We start from the raw sequence: 12,391 nt of genomic DNA, 5'->3' as shown, positions 1-12,391 counted from the left end.
CTTTGCATGTATCTAGAAATATGCTTTGCGCTGCAGGCTCGGGGCTCGGACACACTGGATTCAGGCACGGAGGGCTCCGGACGACTCATTTCTTCTGCCGCTCCCAGCAGCGTAAAAGGGAGACCCACCAAGAGGTAAATCAGTGAGTTTTGTGAGGGGTGTCTCGTGAATATATAATCTGCTGGGTCCTTGCGGCTACACTGTATTTCCCATTTCACGCATCACCTGCTTTGTGTTATATAATGAGGGAGTAGATAATTTTAATTACATTTTTTGTGTTCTCTAGGTTTACTAATCCGTATTCCCTGTATTATCTTTAGGGTAACACGTGGACCCTTTGTAAAGCTGGCGGACTGCGCTCACTACCACTATGAAAATGTCAACTATGGCCCTATACAGGTAAGAGACCCCATTCATCTGGTCCCTGTATGCTACCACTACAGTGCAATCACTGATGTCATCATCTCTTCCAGCTCTCACTATCCGACTCTCGTCCTGAGGATTCCAGTGGTAGCGAATCAGAGGCTGTTTACATTGTGCAAGTCACATGTCAGGTGGGTGCAAGGTGCAGATGACAAGAGACATACATTATCGTAAGGCTAAAACCACTATAATACTGCCCCCTATATACAAGACTATAACTAATATAATACTGCCCCCTATGTACAGGAATATAACTACTATAATACTGCCCCCTATGTACAGGAATATAACTACTATAATACTGCCCCCTATGTACAGGAATATAACTACTATAATACTGCCCCCTATGTACAGGAATATAACTACTATAATACTGCCCCTATGTACAGGAATATAACTACTATAATACTGCCCTATATGTACAAGAATATAACTACTATAATACTGCCCCCTATGTACAAGAATATAACTACTATAATACTGCCCCCTATGTACAAGAATATAACTACTATAATACTGCCCCCTATGTACAAGAATATAACTACTATAATACTGCCCCCTATGTACAGGAATATAACTACTATAATACTGCCCCTATGTACAAGAATATAACTACTGTAATACTGCCCCCTATGTACAAGAATATAACTACTATAATACTGCCCCCTATGTACAAGAATATAACTACTATAATACTGCCCCCTATGTACAGGAATATAACTACTATAATACTGCTCCCTATGTACAAGAATATAACTACTGTAATACTGCCCCCTATGCCCCCTATGTACAGGAATATAACTACTGTAATACTGCCCCCCTATGTACAGGAATAACACTACTATAATACTGCTCCCTATGTACAGGAATATAACTACTATAATACTGCCCCCTATGTACAAGAATAGAACTACTATAATACTGCCCCCTATGTACAGGAATATAACTACTATAATACTGCCCCCTATGTACAAGAATATAACTACTATAATACTGCTCCTATGTACAAGAATATAACTACTATAATACTGCCCCTATGTACAAGAATATAACTACTATAATACTGCTCCCTATGTACAAGAATATAACTACTATAATACTGCCCCCTATGTACAAGAATATAACTACTATAATACTGCTCCCTATGTACAAGAATATAACTACTATAATACTGCTCCCTATGTACAAGAATAACACTACTATAATACTGCTCCCTATGTACAGGAATATAACTACTATAATACTGCCCCCTATGTACAGGAATATAACTACTATAATTCTCCCCCCCTATGTACAGGAATATAACTACTATAATACTGCCCCCTATGTACAAGAATATAACTACTATAATACTGCTCCTATGTACAAGAATATAACTACTATAATACTGCCCCTATGTACAAGAATATAACTACTATAATACTGCCCCTATGTACAAGAATATAACTACTGTAATACTGCCCCCCTATGTACAAGAATATAACTACTATAATACTGCCCCCTATGTACAAGAATATAACTACTATAATACACCCCCTATGTACAAGAATATAACTACTATAATACTGCCCCCTATGTACAAGAATATAACTACTATAATACTGCCTTCTATGTACAAGAATATAACTACTATAATACCGCCCCCTATGTACAGGAATATAACTACTATAATACTGTCCCCTATGTACAGGAATATAACTACTATAATACTGCCCCCTATGTACAAGAATATAACTACTATAATACTGCCCCTATGTACAAGAATATAACTACTATAATACTTCCCCCCTATGTACAGGAATATAACTACTATAATACTGCCCCCTATGTACAGGAATATAACTACTATAATACTGCCCCCCTATGTACAGGAATATAACTACTATAATACTGCCCCCTATGTACAAGAATATAACTACTATAATACTGCTCCTATGTACAAGAATATAACTACTATAATACTGCCCCCTATGTACAAGAATATAACTACTATAATACTGCCCCTATGTACAAGAATATAACTACTATAATACTCCCCCCCTATGTACAAGAATATAACTACTATAATACTGCCCCCTATGTACAAGAATATAACTACTATAATACTTCCCCCCTATGTACAGGAATATAACTACTATAATACTGCCCCCTATGTACAGGAATATAACTACTATAATACTGCCCCCCTATGTACAGGAATATAACTACTATAATACTGCCCCCTATGTACAAGAATATAACTACTATAATACTGCTCTTATGTACAAGAATATAACTACTATAATACTGCCCCCTATGTACAAGAATATAACTACTATAATACTGCCCCTATGTACAAGAATATAACTACTATAATACTGCCCCCCTATGTACAAGAATATAACTACTATAATACTGCCCCCTATGTACAGGAATATAACTACTATAATACTGCCCCCTATGTACAAGAATATAACTACTAGAATACTGCCCCCTATGTACAAGAATATAACTACTAGAATACTGCCCCCTATGTACAAGAATATAACTACTATAATACTGCCCCCTATGTACAAGAATATAACTACTATAATACTGCTCCCTATGTACAAGAATATAACTACTATAATACTGCCCCCTATGTACAGGAATATAACTACTATAATACTGCCCCTATGTACAAGAATATAACTACTGTAATACTGCCCCCTATGTACAAGAATATAACTACTATAATACTGCCCCCTATGTACAAGAATATAACTACTATAATACTGCCCCCTATGTACAGGAATATAACTACTATAATACTGCTCCCTATGTACAAGAATATAACTACTGTAATACTGCCCCCTATGCCCCCTATGTACAGGAATATAACTACTGTAATACTGCCCCCCTATGTACAGGAATAACACTACTATAATACTGCTCCCTATGTACAGGAATATAACTACTATAATACTGCCCCCTATGTACAAGAATAGAACTACTATAATACTGCCCCCTATGTACAGGAATATAACTACTATAATACTGCCCCCTATGTACAAGAATATAACTACTATAATACTGCTCCTATGTACAAGAATATAACTACTATAATACTGCCCCTATGTACAAGAATATAACTACTATAATACTGCTCCCTATGTACAAGAATATAACTACTATAATACTGCCCCCTATGTACAAGAATATAACTACTATAATACTGCTCCCTATGTACAAGAATATAACTACTATAATACTGCTCCCTATGTACAAGAATAACACTACTATAATACTGCTCCCTATGTACAGGAATATAACTACTATAATACTGCCCCCTATGTACAGGAATATAACTACTATAATTCTCCCCCCCTATGTACAGGAATATAACTACTATAATACTGCCCCCTATGTACAAGAATATAACTACTATAATACTGCTCCTATGTACAAGAATATAACTACTATAATACTGCCCCTATGTACAAGAATATAACTACTATAATACTGCCCCTATGTACAAGAATATAACTACTGTAATACTGCCCCCCTATGTACAAGAATATAACTACTATAATACTGCCCCCTATGTACAAGAATATAACTACTATAATACACCCCCTATGTACAAGAATATAACTACTATAATACTGCCCCCTATGTACAAGAATATAACTACTATAATACTGCCTTCTATGTACAAGAATATAACTACTATAATACCGCCCCCTATGTACAGGAATATAACTACTATAATACTGTCCCCTATGTACAGGAATATAACTACTATAATACTGCCCCCTATGTACAAGAATATAACTACTATAATACTGCCCCTATGTACAAGAATATAACTACTATAATACTTCCCCCCTATGTACAGGAATATAACTACTATAATACTGCCCCCTATGTACAGGAATATAACTACTATAATACTGCCCCCTATGTACAAGAATATAACTACTATAATACTGCTCCTATGTACAAGAATATAACTACTATAATACTGCCCCCTATGTACAAGAATATAACTACTATAATACTGCCCCTATGTACAAGAATATAACTACTATAATACTCCCCCCCTATGTACAAGAATATAACTACTATAATACTGCCCCCTATGTACAAGAATATAACTACTATAATACTTCCCCCCTATGTACAGGAATATAACTACTATAATACTGCCCCCTATGTACAGGAATATAACTACTATAATACTGCCCCCCTATGTACAGGAATATAACTACTATAATACTGCCCCCTATGTACAAGAATATAACTACTATAATACTGCTCTTATGTACAAGAATATAACTACTATAATACTGCCCCCTATGTACAAGAATATAACTACTATAATACTGCCCCTATGTACAAGAATATAACTACTATAATACTGCCCCCCTATGTACAAGAATATAACTACTATAATACTGCCCCCTATGTACAGGAATATAACTACTATAATACTGCCCCCTATGTACAAGAATATAACTACTAGAATACTGCCCCCTATGTACAAGAATATAACTACTAGAATACTGCCCCCTATGTACAAGAATATAACTACTATAATACTGCCCCCTATGTACAAGAATATAACTACTAGAATACTGCCCTGTGTATATACACTCACCGGCCACTTTATTAGGTACACCTGTCCAACTGCTTGTTGACACTTAATTTCTAATCAGCCAATCACATGGCGGCAACTCAGTGCATTTAGGCATGTAGACATGGTCAAGACAATCTCCTGCAGTTCAAACCGGGCATCAGTATGGGGAAGAAAGGTGATTTGAGGCCTTTGAACGTGGCATGGTTGTTGGTGCCAGAAGGGCTGGTCTGAGTATTTCAGAAACTGCTGATCTACTGGGATTTTCACGCACAACCATCTCTAGGGTTTACAGAGAATGGTCCGAAAAAGAAAAAACATCCAGTGAGCGGCAGTTCTGTGGGCGGAAATGCCTTGTTGATGCCAGAGGTCAGAGGAGAATGGGCAGACTGGTTCGAGCTGATAGAAAGGCAACAGTGACTCAAATCTCCACCCGTTACAACCAAGGTAGGCAGAAGAGCATCTCTGAACGCACAGTACGTCGAACTTTGAGGCAGATGGGCTACAGCAGCAGAAGACCACACCGGGTGCCACTCCTTTCAGCTAAGAACAGGAAACTGAGGCTACAATTTGCACAAGCTCATCGAAATTGGACAGTAGAAGATTGGAAAAACGTTGCCTGGTCTGATGAGTCTCGATTTCTGCTGCGACATTCGGATGGTAGGGTCAGAATTTGGCGTGAACAACATGAAAGCATGGATCCATCCTGCCTCGTATCAGCGGCTCAGGCTGGTGGTGGTGGTGTCATGGTGTCTTTGGGCCCCTTGGTACAACGCCACAGCCTACCTGAGTATTGTTGCTGACCATGTCCATCCCTTTATGAGCACAATGTACCCTGTAACATCTGATGGCTACTTTCAGCAGGATAATGCGCCATGTCATAAAGCTGGAATCATCTCAGACTGGTTTCTTGAACATGACAATGAGGTCACTGGACTCAAATGGCCTCCACAGTCACCAGATCTCAATCCAATAGAGCATCTTTGGGATGTGGTGGAACGGGAGATTCGCATCATGGATGTGCAGCCGACAAATCTGCGGCAACTGTGTGATGCCATCATGTCAATATGGACCAAAATCTCTGAGGAGCTTCCAGCACCTTGTTGTATCTATGCCACGAAGAATTGAGGCAGTTCTGAAGGCAAAAGGGGGTCCAACCCGTTACTAGCATGGTGTACCTAATAAAGTGGCCGGTGAGTGTATATCGTCCATCCAAGATATTCTTTTCAGATGCAAAGATAACCCTTTTTATCCCATATATCCATCCTTGATGTAATTGGTAGCTGTTCCCTGTGTTGGTCCTTATTGCTGTGATAACGCAGCACAACATTTCTGCATCCAACTAAAGCTAAATTTAGTGACCTACCAAGGTCTCCTCCCCCCAGGGGCTGCCGCTTATCTTCCTATTAATTGCCGTGGTCTGACTTATTGTATCTTTTCATTCACTCCGGTGGTTTTTATAATTAAATCTTTGTTCTATGGAAATAGGACATGAGGTATAATTAGATGCTCCGGAGACTCAGGACTTCATGTGAATTCAGGAGAACAACCTCCGCATTTGTTCTTAAGTGATCACTAACCTGTCAGCAAACTTTGTATATATCACTAGAACAGTGTGTGTACATGAGAACCGTATATATCTATAGTGTGCACATGAGGAGAAGCCGTATACAGGCGGTCCCCTACTTAAGGACACCCGACTTACAGACAACCCATAGTTACAGACGGACCCCCCTGCCCCCTGTGACCTCTGGTGAAGCTCTCTGGATGCTTTACTATAGTCCCAGACTGCAATGATCAGCAGTAAGGTGTCTGTAATGAAGCTTTATTGATAATTCTTGGTCCAATTACACCAAAAATTTTGAAACTCCAATTGTCACTGGGGCAAAAGAAAAAAAATTGTCTAGAACTTCCATTATAAAATATACAGTTTCGACTTACATACAAATTCAACTTAAGAACAAACCTCCAGACCCTATCTTGTATGTAACCCGGGGACTGCCTGTATCTATATTGTGTACACGAGAAGCCGTATATATACTCTATACAAGAGGAGTATAACCGTATATCTGCACTCACCGGCCACTTTATTAGGTACACCATGCTAGTAACGGGTTGGACCCCCTTTTGCCTTCAGAACTGCCTCAATTCTTCGTGGCATAGATTCAACAAGGTGCTGGCAGCTCCTCAGAGATTTTGGTCCATATTGACATGATGGCATCACACAGTTGCCACAGATTTGTCGGCTGCACATCCATGATGCAAATCTCCCGTTCCACCACATCCCAAAGATGCTCTATTGGATTGAGATCTGGTGACTGTGGAGGCCATTTGTGTCCAGTGACCTCATTGTCATGTTCAAGAAACCAGTCTGAGATGATTCCAGCTTTATGACATGGCGCATTATCCTGCTGAAAGTAGCCATCAGATGTTACAGGGTACATTGTGCTCATAAAGGGATGGACATGGTCAGCAACAATACTCAGGTAGGCTGTGGCGTTGTACCAAGGGGCCCAAAGACACCATGACACCACCACCACCAGCCTGAGCCGCTGATACAAGGCAGGATGGATCTATGCTTTCATGTTGTTCACGCCAAATTCTGACCCTACCATCCGAATGTCGCAGCAGAAATCGAGATACATCAGATCAGGCAACGTTTTTCCAATCTTTTACTGTCCAATATCAATGAGCTTGTGCAAATTGTAGCCTCAGTTTCCTGTTCTTAGCTGAAAGGAGTGGCACCCGGTGTGGTCTTCTGCTGCTGTAGCCCATCTGCCTCAAAGTTCGATGTACTGTGCGTTCAGAGATGCTCTTCTGCCTACCTTGGTTGTAACGGGTGGCGATTTGAGTCACTGTTGCCTTTCTATCAGCTCGAACCAGTCTGCCCATTCTCCTCTGACCTCTGGCATCAACAAGGCATTTCCGCCCACAGAACTGCCGCTCACTGGATGTTTTTTCTTTTTCGGACCATTCTCTGTAAACCCTAGAGATGGTTGTGCGTGAAAATCCCAGTAGATCAGCAGTTTCTGAAATACTCAGACCAGCCCTTCTGGCACCAACAACCATGCCACGTTCAAAGGCCACAAATCACCTTTCTTCCCCATACTGATGCTCGGGAGAACTGCAGGAGATTGTCTTGACCATGTCTACATGCCTAAATGCACTGAGTTGCCGCCATGTGATTGGCTGATTAGAAATTAAGTGTTAACGAGCAGTTGGACAGGTGTACCTAATAAAGTGGCCGGTGAGTGTATATACAGGACAGGAGAAGCCGTATATCTATAGTGTGTACACGAGGAGAACCCGTATATCTATAGTGTGTACATGAGGAGAAGCCATATATCTATAGTGTGTACATAAGGAGAGGCCGTATATCTATAGTGTATACACAAGGAGAAGCCGTATATCTATAGTGTGTACATGAGAAGAACCCGTATATCTATAGTGTATACACGAGGAGAAGCCGTATATCTATAGTGTGTACATAAGGAGAGGCCGTATATCTATAGTGTGTACACGAGGAGAAGCCGTATATCTATAGTGTGTACACCAGGAGAAGCCGTATATCTATAGTGTGTACATGAGGAGAAGCCGTATATCTATAGTGTATACACGAGGAGAAGCCGTATATCTATAGTGTGTACACCAGGAGAAGCCGTATATCTATAGTGTGTACACGAGGAGAAGACGTATATCTATAGTGTGTACACGAGGAGATGCCGTATATCTATAGTGTGTACATAAGGAGAGGCCGTATATCTATAGTGTGTACATGAGGAGAAGCCATATATCTATAGTGTGTACATGAGGAGAACCCGTATATCTATAGTGTGTACATGAGGAGAAGCCGTATATCTATAGTGTATACACGAGGAGAAGCCGTATATCTATAGTGTGTACACGAGGAGAAGCCGTATATCTATAGTGTGTACATGAGGAGAAGCCGTATATCTATAGTGTGTACATGAGAACAACCCGTATATCTATAGTGTGTACACGAGGAGAAGCCGTATATCTATAGTGTGTACACGAGGAGAACCCGTATATCTATAGTGTGTACACGAGGAGAAGCCGTATATCTATAGTGTGTACATGAGGAGAAGCCGTATATCTATAGTGTGTACACGAGGAGAAGCCGTATATCTATAGTGTGTACACGAGGAGAAGCCGTATATCTATAGTGTGTACACGAGGAGAAGCCGTATATCTATAGTGTGTACACGAGGAGAAGCCGTATATCTATAGTGTGTACACGAGGAGAAGCCGTATATCTATAGTGTATGCACGAGGAGAAGCCGTATATCTATAGTGTGTACACGAGGAGAAGCCGTATATCTATAGTGTGTACACGAGGAGAAGCCGTATATCTATAGTGTGTACATGAGGAGAAGCCGTATATCTATAGTGTGTACACGAGGAGAAGCCGTATATCTATAGTGTGTACACGAGGAGAAGCCGTATATCTATAGTGTGTACACGAGGAGAAGCCGTATATCTATAGTGTGTACACGAGGAGAAGCCGTATATCTATAGTGTGTACATGAGGAGAAGCCGTATATCTATAGTGTGTACATGAGGAGAAGCCGTATATCTATAGTGTGTACACGAGGAGAAGCCGTATATCTATAGTGTATACACGAGGAGAAGCCGTATATCTATAGTGTATACACGAGGAGAAGCCGTATATCTATAGTGTGTACACGAGGAGAAGCCGTATATCTATAGTGTGTACACGAGGAGAAGCCGTATATCTATAGTGTGTACACGAGGAGAAGACGTATATCTATAGTGTGTACACGAGGAGAAGACGTATATCTATAGTGTGTACACGAGGAGAAGCCGTATATCTATAGTGTGTACACGAGGAGAACCCGTATATCTATAGTGTATACACGAGGAGAAGCCGTATATCTATAGTGTGTACATGAGGAGAAGCCGTATATCTATAGTGTGTACATGAGGAGAACCCGTATATCTATAGTGTGTACATGAGGAGAACCCGTATATCTATAGTGTGTACATGAGGAGAAGCCGTATATCTATAGTGTGTACACGAGGAGAACCCGTATATCTATAGTGTGTACATGAGGACAACCCGTATATCTATAGTGTGTACATGAGGACAACCCGTATATCTATAGTGTATACACGAGGAGAACCCGTATATCTATAGTGTATACACGAGGAGAAGCCGTATATCTATAGTGTGTACATGAGGAGAAGCCGTATATCTATAGTGTGTACACGAGGAGAAGCCGTATATCTATAGTGTGTACACGAGGAGAAGCCGTATATCTATAGTGTGTACACGAGGAGAAGCCGTATATCTATAGTGTATACACGAGGAGAACCCGTATATCTATAGTGTGTACACGAGGAGAAGCCGTATATCTATAGTGTGTACATGAGGAGAAGCCGTATATCTATAGTGTGTACACAAGGAGAAGCCGTATATCTATAGTGTGTACACGAGGAGAAGCCGTATATCTATAGTGTGTACACGAGGAGAACCCGTATATCTATAGTGTATACACGAGGAGAAGACGTATATCTATAGTGTGTACATGAGGAGAAGCCGTATATCTATAGTGTGTACACGAGGAGAACCCGTATATCTATAGTGTATACACGAGGAGAAGACGTATATCTATAGTGTGTACATGAGGAGAAGCCGTATATCTATAGTGTGTACACGAGGAGAAGCCGTATATCTACAGTGTGTACACAAGGAGAAGCCGTATATCTATAGTGTGTACATGAGGAGAAGCCGTATATCTATAGTGTGTACACGAGGAGAAGCCGTATATCTATAGTGTATACACGAGGAGAACCCGTATATCTATAGTGTATACACGAGGAGAAGACGTATATCTATAGTGTGTACATGAGGAGAAGCCGTATATCTATAGTGCAGGGGTCAGGAACCTTTTTGGCAAAGAGAGCCATGAACGCCACATATATTTAAATGTTATTGCGTAAGAGCCCAACAATATGCACATGCCTTCCAGTATAAAGGTAGCCACAGCACATGCCCCAAAGTAGATCAGTAGCCACAACACATGCCCCCCAGTAGATAGACAGCCACAGAACATGCTTCCCAGAAGATAGGTAGTCACAGCAAAAAAAAAAAAAGAATATTCACCTACCTGCGCTCCCTGCAGCCAGCTCCTCATCGCTCCCACACTCTTCTCTTTGACCCAGGGTTAGACGATGGCGGCAATGGCGTCTGGGTCGCAGAAAGGACGTAGGCCACGGTAACATCACTACCTGTGTCCAGTGATCAGTCCAAGACACACACTACAGCAATTACTATTTATTAATGATCTGTTTGAGAGCCAGATGCAGCCAACAAAAGAGCCATATCTGGCCCCCGAGCCATAGGTTCCCTACCCCTGCTATAGTGTGTACATGAGGAGAACCCGTATATCTATAGTGTGTACATGAGGAGAACCCGTATATCTATAGTGTGTACATGAGGAGAACCTGTATATCTATAGTGTGTACACGAGGAGAAGCCGTATATCTATAGTGTGTGCACGAGGAGAAGCCGTATATCTATAGTGTGTACACGAGGAGAAGCCGTATATCTATAGTGTATACACGAGGAGAAGCCGTATATCTATAGTGTGTACACGAGGAGAAGCCGTATATCTATAGTGTGTGCACGAGGAGAAGCCGTATATCTATAGTGTATACACGAGGAGAAGCCGTATATCTATAGTGTGTACATGAGGAGAACCCGTATATCTATAGTGTGTACACGAGGAGAAGCCGTATATCTATAGTGTGTACATGAGGAGAACCTGTATATCTATAGTGTGTACATGAGGAGAACCCGTATATCTATAGTGTGTACATGAGGAGAACCCGTATATCTATAGTGTATACACGAGGAGAAGCCGTATATCTATAGTGTGTACACGAGGAGAACCCGTATATCTATAGTGTGTACACGAGGAGAACCCGTATATCTATAGTGTGTACACGAGGAGAAGCCGTATATCTATAGTGTGTACATGAGGAGAACCCGTATATCTATAGTGTATACACGAGGAGAAGCCGTATATCTATAGTGTGTACACGAGGAGAAGCCGTATATCTATAGTGTGTACACGAGGAGAAGCCGTATATCTATAGTGTGTACACGAGGAGAAGCCGTATATCTATAGTGTGTACACGAGGAGAAGCCGTATATCTATAGTGTGTACACGAGGAGAAGCCGTATATCTATAGTGTGTACACGAGGAGAAGCCGTATATCTATAGTGTGTACATGAGGAGAAGCCGTATATCTATAGTGTGTACACGAGGAGAAGCCGTATATCTATAGTGTGTACACGAGGAGAAGACGTATATCTATAGTGTGTACACG

The 12,391-nt window shown here is 40.7% G+C and overlaps 1 protein-coding gene across 7 annotated transcripts in view; it reads left to right on the top strand.

Annotated features, from left to right (window-relative positions):
* ARHGAP33 (Rho GTPase activating protein 33) overlaps nucleotides 1–12,391 on the top strand; it is a 70,616-nt gene that overhangs the window by 24,537 nt on the left and 33,688 nt on the right. For 6 of the 7 annotated variants that reach the window (XM_072155140.1, XM_072155136.1, XM_072155139.1 and 3 more), the window contains 3 exons: nucleotides 37–134; nucleotides 321–399; nucleotides 474–554. In XM_072155140.1, coding sequence (XP_072011241.1) covers nucleotides 37–134; nucleotides 321–399; nucleotides 474–554 — 258 coding nt within the window. The remainder of the gene's footprint in view (nucleotides 1–36; nucleotides 135–320; nucleotides 400–473; nucleotides 555–12,391) is intronic. The other variant, XM_072155141.1, reaches the window with a different exon arrangement.

The sequence above is a fragment of the Engystomops pustulosus genome, chromosome 6, assembly GCF_040894005.1.
Source record: "Engystomops pustulosus chromosome 6, aEngPut4.maternal, whole genome shotgun sequence".
In the NCBI taxonomy this organism is placed as follows: Eukaryota; Metazoa; Chordata; class Amphibia; order Anura; family Leptodactylidae; genus Engystomops; species Engystomops pustulosus.
The sequence above is the reverse complement of the archived record's forward strand: the minus strand, read 5'-3'. Positions and strand labels throughout refer to the sequence as shown.